This window comes from Entelurus aequoreus, linkage group LG05, assembly GCF_033978785.1.
Source record: "Entelurus aequoreus isolate RoL-2023_Sb linkage group LG05, RoL_Eaeq_v1.1, whole genome shotgun sequence".
NCBI classification, from domain to species: Eukaryota; Metazoa; Chordata; class Actinopteri; order Syngnathiformes; family Syngnathidae; genus Entelurus; species Entelurus aequoreus.
Window position 1 is genome coordinate 41,770,871 of NC_084735.1, and position 21,324 is coordinate 41,792,194.

The following is a 21,324-nucleotide window of genomic DNA, read 5'->3' on the forward strand; positions in this document are numbered from 1 at the left end:
TTTTGTATTTAGAAATAATAGTACCAACTTTTTTTTTCTCTCCAACATTTGTGGCACTGGCGTGGCGCCCCCTGATGGACGGCGCCCTTAGCATTTGCCTATACGGCCTATGCCACGGGCCGGCCCTGCTCAAAATGCTGGACATTTGAGGCATTTAAGAAACTCCGCCCAGACAGCCCCGCAAAAGAGGACATGTCCGGTGAAAAGAGGACGTATGGTCAGGACCTAGCCCGGTCGCTGCTGCTAGCAGCGACCGGGCTACGATAGACTGACCATACGTCCTCTTTTCACCAGACATGTCCTCTTTTGCGGAGCTGTCAGGGCGGAGTTTCTTAAATGCCTCAAATGTCCGGCATTTTGAGTATTGTTTACGCAACGTGCAGTACGCTACTTAATATGTCCGTGTGGAAACTCGTTCAGTACACCTCCGCACCGAAACGAAACCCCCGTACCGAAACGGTTCGATACCAATACACGTACCGTTACACCCCTATTATTTTGATTATTCTTTCTCAGCTGTTTGTAAATGTCGCAGTTTATAAATAAAGGTTGGAAAAAAAAAATAGAAAAAAAAATAATGTAGCCTCAGCGCATGCGCAGCATAGATCCAACGAATCGATGACTAAATTAATCGCCAACTATTTTTATAATCGATTTTAATCGATTTAATCGATTAGTTTTTGCAGCCCTAATATATATATATATGTATATATATATATATATATATATATATATATATATATATATATATATATATATATATATATATATATATATATATATATATATATATATATATATATATATATATATATATATATATATATATATAAAAAAAAAATATATATATATATATATAAATATATAATATATATATATATATATGTTTCTGGTGAGGTGTTTAGGGCACATCCGACTGGTAGGAGGCTACGAGAGAAGACCCTGGACATGGTGGGGAGACTATGTCTCCCAGGTGGCCTGGATGGAGGAGGAGCTACATAAAGTGGTTGGGGAGAGAGAAGTCTGGGCTTCTCTGCCTAGGCTGCTGCCCTAGCAACCGGACCTTGGATAAGCAGAAGAAGATGGATGGATGGATGAACTCCAACTAAGCTGTAAGGAACATCTTAAAGATCATCAGTTGAAACAAGATGCATCTGATCTTACTTTTAAACTTCATGACAAAGGATTTAAATGTGATTTCTAAGATTCTTTGATAAAATTGCAAAAAAATCTAAAATAACCTTTTCACATTGTTGGTATGGGGTATTGCGTGTAGAATTTTGAGGACAAAAATGTATGTATTCCATTTGCTCTTCATTAATGTATTTACAACAGGCAGAATTACATAATACCATATATTCCGGACTAGAAACAGCTACTTCTTTCCCAATCTTTGAACCATGTGGCTTATACAAAGGTGCAGCTAATATATGTATTTGTCTTTGCTAACAGCTAAATTATAGAATGGATTAAGCAAAGAAATCAAACAATTTACTAAAAATAATCCACTTTAAGAAACCGTACAAGGAAGAAGAATCCTGATAAACATCTTGAACCTTATTAAAAAAGCAGAACATTTAATTAATCACATAAAGGATGAATAAAGACATCAATGACTCTTTAGTTTTGTTGATCATCCATTTTACTACAGTGTTATAGGCACGGTTTGGAAATAATTAAGGTATGTAAATAAACATTTACAAAATGTTCTATGTAAATACTGTTATCTAATTTCACAACGTTCACATATTTTTTTGTTCTAAAATTTAGTGGGTGTGGCTTATATACTGGTGCCATTTAAAACAAAAAATACGGTAGTAATGTACAGTATTGCTTTAGGGACATACTTCATCACACCTGTTTACTTGACTTTATCATTATTATTTACTGACATTGTTCTATTGTGCACATAACAATGTTGTTCTTGTTTAACATTCATCCATCCATCCATCTATTTTCAACCGCTTTTCCCTCCCTGGGTCACGGAGGTGCTGGAGCTTATCTCAGCTGCATTCGGGCGGAAGGCGGGGTACACCGTGGACAAGTCGCCACCTCATCACATGGCTAACACAGACAACATTCACACCCTAGGGACAATTTTGTGTTGCCAATCAACCTATCCCCAGGTGCATGGCTTTGGAGTTGGGAAGAAGCCGGAGTACCTGTAGGGTACCCACACAGTCATGGGGAGAACATGCAAACTCCACACCCAGAGCCTTTGGATCGAATCCAGGACCTTCTTATTGTAAGGCACACTATCCCCTGTTCCACCGTACTGCCCTTTAACATTCATATATGCAGTCAAGAGTGAGTAAGTCGGTGCAGCCCCTTTAAGTGACCGTTAGAGTTTTACCCAAAGGTGGGGGTTTGTTGTGACCGCCATTTTGAGTCGCTTGATGTTACAAACACAATTCTCTTTGTGTGATTAAAAACGGTGCACACAACAAATGTGTCAATGTGTCTCGCTTTTGCGTTACAAGCACAATACTATCACCATTTGACTTAAAAAATAGTATATGTTAATGTTTTATCACAGCAATACTATTTTCCACTATTTTGTTAACTCTTGTAAGATCGATCGATTGATGTTCTGTACGCAACGAATAGTGAGAGCATCAAAGAGCCTGACATCACACTTGCTTTGCACTGCTGCCTGCTTTCCTCTACTTAAAAGTCGCCACTGTGCCCTTACAATTTGTAGATGGCTGTTCGCGTGTACATCTCAGATATATTAAAATACGTCCACATCGCAGACACTGTTCCAGACAATCCCGTGCTTATTGCTTATGTCGTCACAACTTCTGGTTTCGGTAGCGCTTTTCCGGTGATCAAAGTCTTTTTTCCGATGGCCTATCACTATAATAATAACAATAATACATTTAATTTCTAATGCACTTTTATTGTCAATACTGCACAAATGATAAACTATATTTATATCCATTCATACTGTAACAACCTGCTGGTGTTAATGGTGTATGCTCATCCATCCATCCATCCATTTACTACTCCTTGTCCCTGTGTTCATGTGTTATGATATTCATTGTTCTCATGGTCTTGAACACACTGTGTTGGCAGAGAATGAAGAAGTGTTTTATTGTGTGCCTAGGTTGCGTGTTGTAATTGAGCTGGTTATCAGTCTAAGTTTGGCAATACAATACAACCTTTATTTAACCAGATAGAAACCCATTGCGATCAAGATCTCTTTCACAAGGGTGACCTGGCCAAGAGGTCAGCAGCACATGTCACAGAGCAGTTTCAGAAAAGTAATACGTTAACACCATAATTTTAAAATGCATAAAAGGGAATTGTAAAACAATAAAGATTTACACCTTTTAAAACACAGGCACTGTGCAAATGTCTCACACTGTCTGTCCCTCAGGATAGAACGGAAGGCTCCAAATTGAAGTAGTACAGAGAGTTTCAGTTTTATTTGTTGCAATGCTTAAAGGTCTTTTGCCAAATTCAGTCCATACCCGAGGAACAATTAAAGCATACGAATTGTTAGAACGTAATTTTGGAGCTGTTTTTTCTTTGTAACAATGTACACAGGTATGGAGGCACTAAACCTAACGGAGCCTTATACATGATAGTCAGTCAATGTGTGTGTCTGAATGCACTCAATGAAGATATACAGTTGACAGGGGTGGGTGAGACGACGACAGTCAGTAACAAATCTTAGTGCTGAATGTAAAATAGTATCCCAAGGACGGGAGGCATTTAATTGAAGCACTAAAATAAAGCACATCTCATTATCAATTACGGGCGTGGAAGTCGATGTCACCCAATTCTTTCTGAAGAGACAAGCAGGTTTTATTTCTAAAAAAGAAAACCAAGCTTTACCCTAAGCTTAGAGATAAAGTTAAAGTAAAACCCAAGTACTTGCAATTTAAGACCTGCTCTACAGGGTTTCCTTTTGGATGTTACAATATTTGGAATGTTTCCCGCCAGCATTGTTGAATGAGAGAAAAACCATGCGCTTGCTTTTATCTGTATTTAAAACCAATTTAAGTTCAAATATTCAGGCCATGGATGACATCAAAAGCAGCTTGTAAAAACTCAAACGCCTGAGTAATGGAAGTTGAACAGCAATACATAATAGTGTTGTCTGCATAAAAATGGTAGATTGCATTTGACAAATTGTTATGAAGATTATTTATGTAGATAGAAAATAAAATGGGCCCCAGCATTGAGCCTTTAAGAACTCCTTTGGTAGTGTCCAGTAATGAAGAGGTTGTAGACATTGTGTTCTGCTGGAAAGATAGTTTGTGAACCAAGCAGCTGCATTTTTAGACATACCAGTGTGATGAAGGGCTTGAATTAACAGACGGTGGTCTACTGTGTCAAATGCTTTTGACAAATAAATCAATAAATAGAGCGACACAATATTTCTTGCCGTCTACTCGATTAAATCGTTTAGGACCTTAAGTGCAGCTGTCATAGTGCTGTGCTGTCATCTAAAACCAGATTAAAACTGAGATAAAATATTGTTTGATTCTAAAAAAGCTGGTTAATGATGATCCTCGCAAACCATTTGGCTAAAATGCATGATTTAGAAACCGGTCTGTAATTATTTATATTTGTAGGGTATAAAAAAGGCAGATTTCCAGATTTTTGGAATGCTTTTACTTGTCAGACTCCTGTTAAAAATATGCAAGAGAAGCTCAGCAACAAAATCAGCAGCCAATTTAAGAAAAGGGTTCAATTTGGTCGGGTCCTGCTGCTTTACTTGTGTCCAGGCTCTTTAGTGCACTGTTTACCTCAGATACTAATACAGATGTGAACTCTAAAGTGCAGGTGTTAGTCCTATTTACAGCCTGAGGTATATTTGACATATTAGTATTAGTCAAACCAACATTTGACAGTTGAGGATTCAACGACTCAAACAAGGACTCGGCAGGAATAAAATAACCCATTAAAGAATTTGGATATAGCTGTCATATGAGACAAAATACCATATGGAGAAATTGAAGAACTTGGAAAGTCATTTGTTGTCACTTGATTTAAAGAAGCTTTTATGGTTTGTCAAAACTTTTTGGGGTCATTTATATGTTTTTCGCATTAATTTAGGTAAAAGTCAGACTTGGCTCTTTTAATAGGGAAGTACATTTATTTCTAAGCTGGCAAAGGCTGAGTTAGTCAACCTCTGTCTTTGTTTTTCGAGCCCTGGCCCAGGCAACATCTCTCACTTTAGGAAGGTTTCCATCTTCAGAGGAAAACCAGGGATTATTTCGACCTTTAACTCAAAATTTTTGAAAGGGAGCATGTTTATTGACTATATCTTAAATTCACTATAAAAAATTTCTAACGCTGTCTCTGCATCATCAATTCAAGCGACTCTGTTCCACTAAGTTGTATATAAAAGTTGCAAGGCAAACATTTTTTAATATCTTTATTGCGTGTAATAGAGGGTTTTGATTGTTGAAGCTTGCAGTTTCTTACAGCCGTAAGTGTACAATAATCACTCAAGTCATTGACAAACACCCCAGTATCAGTGTAGTTATGGGGAATGTTGGTTAGAATTGGATCAAGTAAGGAAGATGTTCATGGGTTTTTAGTATTGGGTCGAGTTGGGGAAGTGATTAATTAATGAGTTGCATACAACTTTAGGACTTTCAGAAGAGGAAGTCAACCCATCAAAATTTAAAACACCAGCCAAGATAAGTTCACTAGCATTTAACCCACTTATAAAGGATGCAAGAGAGGCAAGGGCTTCAGTGGAGGCAGAGGGAGGTCTTTAACACCCCACAATTGCAAGAGGTCGGTCGGATATGCGAGAATTCAAGCTTCTTCAGGGCAAGGAGTTCAAATTGTTTAATGATTGACAGTGATATAATAAGGTAACATGACATTTGTTTTTTATATACTTGATCACTCCTCCACCTTTTCAAGGACGATCGCATCATAAGATATTATATCCATTTATAGCAATTGCCTTGTCAGAGACTGCTTTACTTAGCCAGGTTTCTGATAACATAAGGATGTCTGCATTGGTTGTTTAAATCCAGACTTTGACATGTGTATTTTTGGCAGTAGAATCCTGGGCCTGGATTTGTTTGCATATTGCCTGATAGCAGAAGTAACAGCAATATAAAGACTTTCTGTTTCATATTCCATCCATCCATCATATTGCGAGGTAACCCGATGAAAACATTATTTGCCTTCACAATGTCACAATTTGTGATTTCAGAAGGTATAACACATCTATTTAACACAGAATTACAACATAAACGAAGCTGGTTAGAATTGTTTAGCTCTGACCCACAAAAAGACATCAATAAGCTTTGCATAAATTCTGTAGTTTCAAAGGACCAGGTGATTGCTATTGTGTTTGTTAGAGTTAAAGGTTGGTGGTGCACCTGGTCAGGTACCCCATAACAATTGTGGAAAACAAGTCTAGTATTCATGGGATTTTATGGGCGGAATAGTGGAACTCCCATTGGCTCCGCTGCAACCAGACTTTTATTTAATATTTAGAATGCATTAAAAAAAATACATACGTTGTCATTTCTTTCATAATGATTGTGAACGATAGGCAAAATAAAAAAAATAAAAAGTGCAGTTCCCCTTCAAAGTCAGCCTGCCCTGCAGTCAGGGCTGGAAGATTGTTGATGCTACTGCCTTGGTTTATGACAACGTTACATTTGATTACATACTTGCATTTCTGCACATCGCTCTTTTGTCTCCAGCATCTTGGGATCACAAATACTGCAGCAATGCTCAAGTGTGACAGTTTCAGATACATTTGAACACAAGACAATTAGTTTATTTCATTCCATACTGACAAAATGGTACCACAGAGTACATGGAAATATATTTTTCTAGAGAGAATTACTGTTGGTTAAATTGCATTACAGTAGGTGTGAGTACTATAATTATACAAAAGGTAAAACCACATTCTTTAATTACCGTATTTTCCGCACCATAAGCCGCCCCGTGTTGTAAGCCGCACCTTCAATGAATGGCATATTTCAAAACTTTGTCTACCTATTAGCCGCCCCGTGTTATTAGCCGCACCTACGCTACGCTAAAGGGAATGTCAAAAAAACAGTCAGATAGGTCAGTCAAACTTTAATAATATATTACAAACCAGCGTTCTAACAACTCTGTTCACTCCCAAAATGTAATGTGCAAATGTGCAATCACAAAAATAGTAACACTCAAAATAGTGCAGAGCAATAGCAGCATCAACAACTCAACGTTGCTCATACGTTAGTGTCACACAACACACAAAATAAACATTTAAAGCTCACTTTCTGAAGTTATTACTCATCCACAAATCCCTCGAATTATTCTTCTTCGGTGTGCTTCACTTGTTTTTTGACACCATCAGTGATGTGGACGCGCATGCAGTCATAGATCAACAGGGACGGAGCTGCGTGAAAAAAGTCACCCGGTCTCTTCGCTAATTTTTTCTTCATCCATCCATCCCTTCGAGTTAGCTTTTATGATGACGCCGGCTGGAAAGTTCTCTTTTGGCAAGGTCTTCCTTTTGAATATCACCATGGGTGGAAGTTTCTGGCCGTTAGCATGGCAAGCTAGAACCACAGTGAAGGACGACTTCTCATTCCCTGTGGTGCGAATATTCACCGTACGTGCTCCCGTTGTATCCACAGTGCGGTTCACATGAATATCAAAAGTCAGTGGAACCTTGTACGCGTGTATCTTAGTAGGAGACATTTTGTGGTCTTTACAGAAACACACAAATGAAATGAAACGTAATATCCGCGCGCTTCTTCTTCTACGGGGGCGGGTGCTCACCTTGGCGGTTGCTTACAGTAGAAGAAGAAGCGCTTCCTCTTCTATGGGGGCGGTTGCTTACCGTAGAAGAAGAAGCGCTTCCTCTTTTACGGGGAAAAAAGATGGCGGCTGTTTACCGTAGTTGCGAGACCTAAACTTTATGAAAATAAATATTAATATTAATCCATATATAAGGCGCACCGGGTTATTAGCCGCACTGTCAGCTTTTGAGAAAAAATTTGGCTTTTAGGTGCGGCTTATGGTGCGGAAAATACGGTAGTCTTCAAATAATTGAACAAAAAACTTGCACAACTCATGTACGGTACACATTTTTTACACTACTGCTAATTAAAAGCACATTGCTAAACATAAATTAAAAATATTACCAGTAAGTATATATTTACTCCTTTAAACTACACCAAGTCTTACATTACAGCATGGTTCCTTTAGAAACGAGGCCCATTTAAAAAGGAAATAGAAACTATCACATGCTATTTTTTGCTTAAAACTTATATTGCATATGTTTTAATTAAACCTTCATTTTAAAGTTTCTGTATACTGATATTGTGTGCATTAAACACTATATGTGCTCTGTGTACAGTGTATTATAGTATGTTCCTGAGATAGTATCTTTGACCCGAGAGGCGACATGGACTTTCCCCTTTGATTTGATTGTTTAATATTTGTGCTAACCATCCTTGAGGTAATCATATACGTTTATTTGTTTCCACTATGAAAACTACATTTTCCTACCAGAAACGGTCACAGTGCAACCAAGATTAGACATTGTCACGGTCGCCCATTTAACATGACAGATCAGTAAATGTTCAACCTTATTGTACATGAACCATGCAACAAAGACATCTTCTGTCGCTTCTCGTCACTAAAGACATTGCCCTAAAACGTTACGGCTTTTAAATAACAGAACACAAAAGTAATTACAGCAGTTTGGTTATCGTTCCAAAAGGTCCACATTTTGGCAAAAACAGAAGAATAAGTGCTAATTACATTTTAACAGAAGTGTAGATAATACATGTTAAAACAGGAAGTAACCAGACATTAACAGTAAATAAACAAGTAGATTAATAATCCATCTTCTACTGTTTGTCCCTCATAAATTTGACAAGATAAAACAGAAATGGCACAATATGTTACTGCATTCGTCGGCCGCCATTGGTCTAGTGAATGGGTGTCAAACTCTGGCCCGCGGGCCACATTTGGCCCGCCGTGTAAATTCACTTGGCCCTTGAGGCGATATCAAATTAACACTAGAGCTGGCCCGCCGATTATATACCGCGGCGGTGCCGCGGTAACACTGCATTCACCGCTAATTCTCATACTTACCAACCCTCCTGGGAGACTCCCAATTTCACTGCCCCTCCCAATAATAGTCACGTCTGCTTTTCATCCAGTCCGACGAGTGATGGCCCAGTCACATGATACGTGCGGCTTCTGCACACACACACACACACAAGTGAATGCAACGCATCCTTAATCAACAGCGATACAGGTTACACTGAGGGTGCCCGTATAAACAACTTTTACACTGTTAGAAATATATGCCACACTGTGAACCCACACCAAACAAGAATGACAAACACATTTCGGGAGAACATCCGCACCGTAACACAACATAAACACAACCGAACAAATACCCAGAACCCTTTGCAGCACTAACTCTTCCGGGACGCTACAAGCTGTGTGCGTGTGTGTGGGAGGGGGTTTGGTGGTAGCGGGGGGTGTATATTGTAGCGTCCCGGAAGAGTTAGTGCTGCAAAGGGTTCTGGGTATTTGTTCTGTTGTGTTTATGTTGTGTTACGGTGCGGATGTTCTCCCAAAATGTGTTTGTCATTCTTGTTTGATGTGGGTCAACAGTGTGGCGTATATTTCTAACAGTGTAAAAGTTGCTTATACGGGCACCCTCAGTGTAACCTGTATCGCTGTTGATTAAGTATGCGTTGCATTCACATGTTTGTGCATACAGACGCCGCACATATATTGTGATTGGGCCGGCACGTTGTTAGAATGGATGAAAAGCAGACGTGACGACAGCTCGTAGTCGACGTTAAAGGCGGTGCCTTTAAGGCACGCCCCCAAGACTGTGGTCCTGGCGGACTACAAGATATAATGACTGATGAACACCTTCGTTCGATAATGAAGGTTGCCTCAGCTCAAAGCCTGAGCCCCGACATTAATGAACTAGCATCCAAGAAAAGATGGCAGGTATCTGGCTTGGGCACATCAGATTAGATCAGTGTGTTGCAAACTGAGCAGTTTAAAGTCCTGAATGGTTGGTTTATTCATTGTTATTTTATTTTCTAATTTATTAGCCTGTGGAAAAAGTTAATGTTGATATTTACCACAGAAGGCTGCAAATAGAAAAGAAGCATTCAATTTGTATTTAAATTGTATTTGATATACCATTGATTTTTTAAAATTATTATTATTATTTGAAACTCGATTTTGCATGTCACTATAAAGTTATATAAGTCTTGCTTGTTCAATATTCAATGCAAGACTAAGAGGAAGGAAGACAGCTCCAGTGTGGACTCAGAAGACGCAACTGGGCTCTGGGTACGTGCAGGCTTCCTGCGGAAGACATCAGTGGCGAGGGAGAGGCCTAGCTAGCAGCAGCTAGCAGAAGCAAGACCACCTCGCGACGACGGGACCGGTAGGTGACGGCGGCGGCGAGTGACGGCAGCGGGGCGGCGAGGTAGAGACCCGGCTAGCAGCCAGCAGCAGTGGGACCACCACCCCACCACCTCACGGCGGCGAGATCGACAGCTTTCTTGCGGCGGCGTGTGATAGCAGCAGAGCGGCAAGGGAGAGGCCCGGCTAGCAGAAGCGGGACCACCTCGCGACGACGGGACCGGCAGGTGACGGCGGCGGCGAGTGACGGCAGCGGGGCGGCGAGGGAGAGGCCCGGCTAGCAGCCAGCAGCAGTGGGACCACCACCTCACGGCGGCGAGAGCGACAGCTTTCGCGCGGCGGCGTGTGACAGCAGCAGAGCGGCAAGGGAGAGGCCCGGCTAGCGGCTAGCAGCAGCTAGCAGAAGCGGGACCACCTCGCGACGACGGGACCGGGGACAGCCTTGGCTGAAGGCGGTAAACACCCGCGACAGCCAAAATCAACATGGGGCCAAAGAAGGTGCTCTCTCCTGATGAAGGTGAGGAGATAAGGCGATCACTTGAATTTTTAACAGCAGAGGTATCAGCCATTAAGCAGTACCAACAGACAATTATGCAGCTGGTGGACGAGGTAAAAATTCTACGAGTCGAGAATGATGCAAAAACTTTACAAATAGAACAGTTAACAGACCGAGTGGATGAACTGGAACAATACACAAGAATAAATGACGTTATTTTGACCGGGCTTAATATTAAGCCCCGTTCATATGCTTGGGCGGTGACCGCCAATGGTGGAGAAGAGCCCGGGAATTTGGACATCTCCACAGAGAGGCAAGTGGCAACATTCATGGAGTCAAAAGGCATATTCATGGACATGGCAAATGTGGAAGCTTGCCACCCACTCCATAAGAAGAAAGATAATACGGCACCAGTAATAATAATGAGATTTGTCAATAGGAAACATAAAACCGCATTACTAAAACAAGGGAGGAAGCTGAAAGGAACAGACGTGTACATAAATGAACATTTAACAAAGAAAAACGCAGACATAGCCAGAAAAGCACGTAGCCTAAGAAAACAAGGAAAAATACAACAAACATGGACAGCAAACTGTAAAATATTTATTAAACTAAATGGAACACCAGAGGAAGCAAGAGTAATAGTCATAAGGAAAATAGCAGAGCTGGATAAATATCAATAACGATAAAAAAATTAAACACAACCATGACACAAACAAACAATAATCAATCAAACAGAGAATTTATAACCTTTTCCAGCACCGACTATAACAGGACGGAATTGGACAGTGCTATAGATCCAGACATACATTTTTTTTCTCACATGGACAATAATTGTTTATATTATACAGAAGTACAGTACAACACCAACATTAATTCCAATAACAAACTGTCAATTATTCATATTAACTGCAGAAGCTTGTATGCCAATTTTAACAATATGAAATTATTTTTGGAACACTTTAAAGAACCTTTAAAAATTATCGCTGTATCAGAGACATGGATGGATCAAAAAAAAGGAATGGACTTTGGACTAGAAGGATATGAACTCAATTATATTAATAGAGTAAATAAGAATGGAGGTGGAGTTGCTGTATATGTGATGAAGGACTTCCATTACAAGGTGGTAAAAGACATGTCACTGGCTATTGACAATGTTTTAGAGTGTATAACCATTGAGATATGTCATGAAAGAAATAGAAATGTATTGATCAGTTGTATATATAGGGCACCCAACTCAAGTATTGAAGGATTTGAAGACTGGATTAAGGGAACTTTCAATGGAATCAGTCAAAAAGTACTCTTTTTATGTGGAGACTTCAACATTGATCTCTTGAACCCCAACAAGCAAAAGTCCATTAATGATTTCACAGATACAATGTATAGTATGAGTTTGTATCCTCAAATCACAAGGCCAACCAGAATTGCAAGTCACAGTGCTACACTTATTGACAATATATTCACTAATGTCTTTGATAATAATATAACAAGTGGACTGTTAACAACCGACATCAGCGACCATCTGCCAGTCTTTACTATTTATGATGGGAACTACAGGAAGAAGAACATTGACAAAAATACATTTCAAAGACTATGTACAGAGGAAGGAATGATTTTCTTCAAGAAGGATCTGAGGAAACAAATTTGGGACAATGTATATAATGAAGATGATGTAGATGATGCATATGGGAATTTTGTCAACACCTTTCTAACACTCTATGATAAACATTGCCCATGGAAAGAACGTAGTAAGAAGCAAAAGAAAAACAACCAACCGTGGATGACAAAAGGACTGAAAAATGCTTGTCACAAAAAAAAACACATTGTATCGAATATTTATAACACAAAGATCTATAGAGGCAGAAAATAAGTATAAGAAATATAAAAACAAGCTAATTGGTATAATACGAACATGTAAGAAGGAATACTACAGTCAATTATTAAACAAGAACAAAAACAACATGAGAGCAACATGGGGCATCCTAAATAGCATCATTAAAAATGGTGCTAAGAAAGATTACCCCCAGTACTTTCTAGATGGACATACAAAAAATGACAATATGAACCAAATAGCTGAACGTTTGAATGATTATTTTGTTAATATCGGAACAAATCTGGATCAAAGAATTCCAAATGCAGATGATGGGTCAGTTGAGGACTTGAGTGAGCTCATAGACAGAAATCCCAATTCCATGTTTCTTAAAAGTGTAACAAAAGAAGAAATAATCAAAATTGTAAAAAATTGTAAATACAAGACTTCAACTGACTGTCATGGAATAGATATGGTAACGATAAAAAAGGTTATAGAAGACATTTCAGAATCTCTGACATATATCACCAATGTATCATTTTTAACCGGAAAATTCCCAGACAAAATGAAAATTGCAAAAGTCGTACCAATCTATAAGAATGGAGACGTACACCAGTTTACTAACTACAGACCAGTTTCATTACTTCCACAATTATCCAAAATCATGGAAAAATTATTCAATAGTCGATTAGATTTATTTATTAACAAAAGTGGGACGCTCGTGGAGAACCAATATGGATTTCGAGCAAATATCTCAACATCAATACCATTAATTAAAATAACAGAGGAAATTACCAATGCAATAGATGGTAAAGAATGTGCGGCAGCAGTATTCATGGACTTAACAAAAGCATTTGATACAATTAATCATGATATTTTAATACAAAAATTAGAACGATATGGCATCAGAGGTTTGGTATTGAACTGGGTAAGAAGCTATTTAACCAACAGGAAGCAATATGTGAAGATGGGTGAAAATATGTCAACACGGCTAGATATATCCTGTGGTGTGCCGCAGGGATCAATACTGGGACCAAAATTGTTTAATCTTTATATAAACAACATTTGTAAAGTTACAAAGGACTTAAAGTTAGTTTTATTTGCAGATGATACAACTGCTTTCTGTTCAGGAGAGAACACACAGAAGATAATACAAATAATAACAGAAGAAATGAACAAATTAAAAAGATGGTTTGACAAAAACAGACTATCTTTGAATCTCAGTAAAACTAAAAAAATGCTATTTGGTAATAGTAGGAAAGAGCATCATACGCAAATACAAATAGACGGAGTAGACATCGAAAGGGTAAAAGAAACCAGATTTTTGGGAGTATTAATAGATGATCAAATGAACTGGAAATCTCATATACAAAACATACAACATAAGGTAGCAAAAAACATTTCAATAATGAATAAAACAAAACACGTCCTGGGCCAAAAATCACTTCATATTCTCTACTGCTCACTAGTGTTACCATATCTGACTTATTGTGCAGAAATATGAGGAAATAACTACAAATGTGCGCTACATTCGTTAACCATGTTACAAAAAAGATCAGTTAGAATAATACATAATGTTGGATATAGAGAACATACAAACCCTTTATTTATTAAGTCAAAAATATTAAAGTTTGGTGATTTGGTAAAATTGCAAACAGCTAAAATGATGTACAAAGCAATCTATAACCTGCTACCAAAGAATGTACAACATTTCTTCTCAACTAAAGAGGAGAAATATAACCTTAGAGGAAAAAATAATTTAAAACATTTAAAACTTAAAACTTTTATCATAACAGTATGTGGAATTAAATTATGGAATGGATTAAGTAAAGAAGTTAAAAATTGTACTGACATGATCCAGTTTAAGAGGTTGTTTAAATTAATAGTGCTTACAAAGTACAAAGAAGAAGAATTATGAGAAAAACTTCCAACCTTATTGAAAATATTCTTCATCTCAGTATGTTAATAATGACTGAATTAATTAATTACATATTACAAACTGTTGTATATACTATTTCATAGATGTTATTTTATTATATAAAAAGGTCAGTAAATGATTTTATATAATTGTAAATGCTTTGAAGTGGGAAAGGGGTAGGATTAAATAAGCTTTGCTTCTTCCTACTCCTTTTCGGGCATGATGTAAATGAATCGATATGAAATTGTGTGATGTATTATGATGTAAATGTGTTCATGTTCGAAATAAACTAAAAGAAAGAAAGAAAGAAAGAAAGAAACCTTGTTTGGGTCCCTATTAAAAGGTTAATTTGTTCAACCTTGGCCCGCGGCTTTGTTCAGTTTTAAATTTTGGCCCACTTTGTATTTGAGTTTCACACCCCTGGTCTAATGTGTGGGCAGCTTGGTGCTAATGGTAGAGCGGCCGTGCCAGCAACCTGAGGGTTCCAGATTCGATTTACCATTTAGTATGTCAATAACTAGGGCAGCACGGTGGAAGAGGGGTTAGTGCGTCTGCCTCACAATACGAAGGTCCTGAGTAGTCGTGAGTTCAATCCCGGGCTCGGGATCTTTCTGTGTGGAGTTTGCATGTCCTCCCCGTGACTGCGTGGGTTCCCTCCGGGTACTCCGGCTTCCTCCCACCTCCAAAGACATGCACCTGGGGATAGGTTGATTGGCAACACTAAAAAATTGGCCCTAGTGTGTGAATGTGAGTGTGAATGTTGTCTGTCTATCTGTGTTGGCCCTGCGATGAGGTGGCGACTTGTCCAGGGTGTACCCCGCTTTCCGCCCGATTGTAGCTGAGATAGGCTCCAGTGCCCCCCGCGACCCCGAAGGGAATAAGCGGTAGAAATGGATGGATGAATGTCAATAACAAGGGGTGTCAAAAAAAAGTATCGATTTTCAGATTAAACATGATTCTTATTTGTAACGAGTCTTAATCAAATAAAACAAATCTAAAATCAATTTTTAAAAAAAATTAACTTTTTTTTATCAATCTGTCCTGTCCAGCCACTCAGGCAAATCATATTGTTGATGTAGATGTCCGTATCTTCTGTACAGATTTACTTTACAAAAGAAAAGTGTTGGATATTATTAAACAAAACCAGTTTTCTTTTGAGTATGATATAAATTGATCAGAGCTGTTTATCTGTTTTTTGGAGGAATGTAGTTAATCATAGAACTGACATCCAATGTTGTTAAATTGTAAATTTTGAAACGAGAATCGTTTTCAAGCGAAAATCGATTCCGAATCGAATCATTACCCCCAAGAATCGAATCGTTACCCCCAAGAAGGGAATCGTTACCCCCAAGAATCGAATCATGTGGTGCCCAGAGATTCACGTTCTAATTTTATGTTAAAATAAAGCCAATAATGGCATATTTTGTGGTCCCCTTTTAAAAAAAAAAGTTTAGAAAAGTATCAAAATATATTTTGGTACCGGTACCAAAATATTGGCATCGGGACAACTCTAGTTGTGGTGTTTGTATTTGGTGTGGTGTTTGCCATTGTTGTGATCTCTCTCATCCAAAATCTATAGGGAGAGTTGGAACTTTGAGTTGCCAAGAGACGGCCTTTACAAAAACTTTCTGTATTTGGAGAGTGTCTTTAGAAGAGTGCACCAAAAGGCCTTTCAGATGTGCGCAACCCTGGAACCAACTACTGTGTAAGAAACGTTTGGCACCTTTTCCTGCCAACAAGGGGTTCTCCACCAAGTAGATATTTAGCTTGAGGATAGTTTCAGAGAATGTCGTCCTCAAAAGGAGTTTTTTTTCCATGTCACTGCCTCTCCCTGAAGTGTTGCTTTCTGCACCCTAGGGCCTGGTGGTTACATCTCCAAATACAGCCTCAGCTGGCTAGCTGAAAACACCTACGAAGGAAGGAAACAGCGCACCACCCAGCCACGTATTCCCTGGAATGCTGACATCTATAACAATGCAAATGTGCCCTCTTTGAAATGGGACACGTTTATGAGCAGTGATGATGAACTGAAGACGTTTTTGCAGACCTATCTTCTCTATGGGATTGCGTTCGTGGAAGATGTCCCTGCTACAGTTGAAGCCACAGAGGCCGTTTCTCTGAGGGTCAGTCTTATAAGGTATAACACCATTTTCCTTCTTTTATTTTGCCATCATATTGCAACTGCTGTATTGGTTTTCTCTTCAAAAATGTGCTTATGTGACATGCATACTTTGTCGAACAACGCAAAACACATCCAACATTGTTCCAATTCTGTTGTGTTACAACAAGGGAGACGACATATGGGGGAATGTGGTGCTTCACTTCAGATAATTCAAGAGGAGACAGCGCTTACAGCAACGTGGCTCTGGACCGCCACATTGACACATGTTATTTACATGAACCGTGTGGGTAAGTGGGAGGTATAGAGGCATACATTTATGCTTCCACCTAAATAACAGTTGGCATAACAAAACACTGCTACACAAATAAAATTATGTATATTTGCGCCGACATTCACCGCTATTCTGATTCATTTGCAGTAGGGCTGCAGCTATCAATTATTTTATTAATTGAATAATGTACCGATTATTTTCGAGTTATTTATTATTATTTTGCTCGAGTAATCGAATAAAACAAGTTATTGCTACAATGTGTCTTTTAGGGGAAATAGTTGAAATAAACCAGGATTTTTGTAATTATGTTTATTGTTTCTTATGAATGGACATAACGTTAACATTACACGTTTGCTATACCATACGGTATATTATTGCCATCCATTTTCTACCGCTTGTCCCTTTTGGGGTCGCCGGGGGTGCTGTTTATATGTGAATAAAAGGTAATAAATAATAAAGAACCAAACTAAACAAAATTGATGAATGAATTAACTGACAATGTATTAACCCGGCAGGCACAAGACATTAAAACGTTGACAACTTGTTGAATTGGGTCCGGACGTTGAGCAACTCAAACATAACGTTGAAACAACATGCTTTTTGACAACGTTTAGTCAATGTCAGGTTGTGATGTTGATTTAACCATTAAAAGGTGGTCTTTTCCCCATCAACGTTGTCTCGATTTAAGCCGGAGGTGTAGGCCGCAACCGAGCGGGAGCCCTGTTGGATGGAGTGCAGTCGTGAAGCAGCGTCACCCCCGTCCACGGGGTGAATGAACGCAGCTTGGTACTTCGCTCGAAAAGCAGCATAGTCGGGGCCCAGCCCCTAAGTTTTGTCTACTGCTGCGGTGGCCCACTTGAGAGCCTGCCCAGAGAGCAGTGAAAACACGACTGCCACCTTAGCTGCGTCAGAAGCATATTGAGATGGTTGGTGTTTGAAAATTAGTTCACATTGAACCAAAAAACCCTGACAAAGTTCAAAATCCCCCTCAAAGAGTCTGGGGCTGGCTATCTTGGGTTCCTGGGCTTTGGAGGGGCTCCAGGAGGTGGCGGCTGACGGAGCACCGGAACTCAGTACAGGAGGAGGAGCAAGGCTTGGACTAAGGTTGTCCTGACTAAGGTTGTCCAGTCTAGTCAGCAGGCTAGCGAAGGCGACCTCGAGCTTGTTCTCCAGGTTTGAAAAACAAGACTGGTGTTCCTGGAGAACAGCGTGCATGGTCGAGAGGTCGGGAGCCATGGGGGGTCCGGAAAGGGACGCGGACTTGGGTCTACTTGTGCCGTCTGGTTCCGACATGGCTAGGACATACTGTGACGTAAGGCGGGGGAAGGAAATGGCACGGAGGCAGGTATAGCACAAGGCGCATGTATTGACCTTGATGATGCGGTGTAGTGTGTATGCTACCATGTGTTTGCAGGACTATGTGAAGCGTTTACAATGAATATTACCAGGGGTTGTTGTAAGTGCGTGTTGAGTGAGAAGGCGACAAGTCCAGTAGGGCGAGGCTGGTAGAAGAATCGGTAATACAAGCGGGAGGTCCATGGGGCTGGAGAGGCGTCAAGAGGTCTGTGCCCAAAGCAGAGGTCGTTGTCCAGGGAGGCAGTCAAGATCCAGAGGGGGAGTCCAAGGAAGCGAGGCGCACAGCTTGGGTCCAGGGAGACGGATGGAACACTGCGGGACAAGGAGACTACAAGAGACAAATGAACACAAGGGCAGAAAACACTGAGAGCGAGGTTCAAAGAGAGGAGCTAGACGTTACAGCTTACTGTCAGACAGAGAACTACGTTCTAGCACTGGATCTCAGGACACGCTGGCTTTTATGGTGAATGGTCTCATCAGCAGCAGGTATGTTGATCGTTGATTGAATGGGGCGTGGCTGCGGCAGAAGCGGAGCGTGTAAGGGCGTGGCCAGCGGTGCGCTCAGCGGCGCGTACTAGGTAAAGAAAGGCTGACTGCGCACGCGCCGTAACACAATCACCTTATTGAAAATATGTTGCTTATAATCGGCAAGACTGGACGGAGAAGCAACCTGTAGAAGACACCGTATTAGTCCGGTCCCAAAAGTAAATGTTGAACAGTTTTTTTTTCCATTATTTCATAAAACTTATGTAGTAAATGTTTTTCTTTTTAAAGGGTGTTACAGGACAAGCGCAGATTAAATTGATTTCAACTAATTTGAATGATCTGGGTTGCTTTGAGATATGAGTATTTTGTGTTGCAAGCTTGGTCGATGAACGCAATGTGCTCATAAGTTTAGGTAACACTGTACTTCTTTTGGGAAAAATTGCTTCAGTTTTTGTACAATTTAGTTTTCATCTGTCCTTTTGGAACGGATTAAAAATAAAAACCGAGGTTTTACTGTAATAGTTTTTGAAATTGACAAAAACACCACTTAGACCTGTTCCAAAGGTGAAAAACACTCCCGTACTGTGATAAATGTATTATTATTAATTATTGTCATGTAAGATAACATTTTCTGACGTTACTACACTTTTTTTTTCAGAATTCAAGTTTTTCACTGCCTCAAACATGAGGGAACGGGAGGAAAGACTCTCCTTGTGGATGGATTCTATGCAGCAGAAAATATTCGCAAGAACTCCCCAGACCATTTTGAGCTGCTTTCCAGTGTTCCTATCAGACATGAACATCGTGAAAACACGCCTGGCCATCTATACTGCATGCAAGGCATCGGACCCATCCTGAATGTCTATCCTTGGAACAATGAACTTTACATGATACGGTATGTCAATAATGCCAGGTATATACAGTATAAAATTAAAAACAGATGTGTTGTTATCACTGTGATCAGTTATAGATAATATGTTAATGCTGCATGTCAGGGCTATCCAAATCCTATCGGGGAATGACACGTAGTTCAGTTCAAAACATGGGAGACAAACATTTTTGCCGAAAATTCCTAAAAAAAATAGTGCCCCAGTTGTATTGAGGACCTGGACCATTGTAAACACATCAACATATCCTTGCATTGACATTTTAATTATGCTAGCAAACATGGAACACTATAGTAAAATGTGTGATTTACATAACTGAGGCGTTCCTCATCTTGTGTGATGACTGTATTATGCTGATAGTCAATATTTGTACCATGAATTGATTTACATGGACCCCGACTTAAACAAGTTGAAAAACGTATTCGGGTGTTACCATTTAGTGGTCAATGGTACGGAATATGTACTGTACTGTACTAATAAAAGTTTCAATCAATCAATCAAAGAAACACCTTTAATTCCTCTCATTTTTGGCAGTTACACATTTTTTTTCGTAATGTGATTTATGCAACTAAGGTGTTGCTATAGCTCGTTAACCTTAGATGCAGTCAGTAGTCATTTGTTCAACTTCTTTAGTTATACAATTAATGTTCCTCAAGGTTCCATTTTAGGTCTTCTCTTTTTCCTCATTTGGGCTAATCAACTGGTGGACCGGGAGTTCAGTTCAAAAAACTTGTGAGAGACTCACATTTTTTTAGCCAAGTCTTAAAAACTTGAGAGTTTTTCTAGACATAACCTTTGACTATTTTTTTCTAGAAAGTCCTTAAAAACAGGAGTGTATTCCTCTAACCCTGACCAAATAGAGCAGAGTGGGTTTTAAGAATAGACTGAGAGGAGAATTATTGCGGAAAGAGATTATTCTAGATTGTACCTAATGTCATGACTGGTTTTATTGATTATTGACTATTTTATTGATTATGGGACAAGCAGTAGAAAATGGATGGATGGTACTTTTTCATCACATACTGTTTGTCTTTGGTACACTAATGTGTATATTATAGGTCATTGGTTCGTTGTTTTATTTTTGCAAAAATATATATCTATTTTCATATTGCTCTTTTTATGAGTATGTAAACTCAAAGTTATTGTTTTTTTGTTTTTGTTTTTGCTATTTTTGTATTACAACATTTTATTATTGATCATGTTATACTGCATTGTAATCTTTTGTTTTGTGATTGTGTGATGTTTTTTGCCTGAACCCCAGGAAGAATAGTCTCCACTGCGATGTAGATTAATGGGGATCCTTAATAAACTAAACTAAACTAAATATATATAAATCAAATGTCTACTCTAGAGGACGCTGGTTCTCAATTTAAGAATAATAGTGAAGGGAGAATGGAAATGTGGCCCACAAAACCATTTACCGTATTTTTCTGACTATAAGTCAGTTTTTTTCATAGTTTGGCCGGCGGTGCGACTTATACTCAGGAGCGACTTATGTGTGAAATTATTAACACATTACTGTAAAATATCAAATAATATTATTTAGCTCATTCACGTAAGAGACTAGACGTATACGATTTCATCGGATTTAG

General features: G+C 39.1%; 1 protein-coding gene across 7 annotated transcripts in view; it reads left to right on the forward strand.

Moving 5' to 3' along the window:
* The window catches only part of tmlhe (trimethyllysine hydroxylase, epsilon), an 86,831-nt gene that overhangs the window by 52,372 nt on the left and 13,135 nt on the right, over positions 1 to 21,324 (forward strand). For 6 of the 7 annotated variants that reach the window (XM_062048122.1, XM_062048121.1, XM_062048120.1 and 3 more), the window contains 3 exons: positions 16,468 to 16,747; positions 16,900 to 17,019; positions 19,504 to 19,740. In XM_062048122.1, the coding sequence (XP_061904106.1) occupies positions 16,468 to 16,747; positions 16,900 to 17,019; positions 19,504 to 19,740 (637 nt within the window). Of the gene's footprint in view, positions 1 to 10,541; positions 10,904 to 16,467; positions 16,748 to 16,899; positions 17,020 to 19,503; positions 19,741 to 21,324 lie in introns of those variants that run through there. The other variant, XM_062048124.1, reaches the window with a different exon arrangement.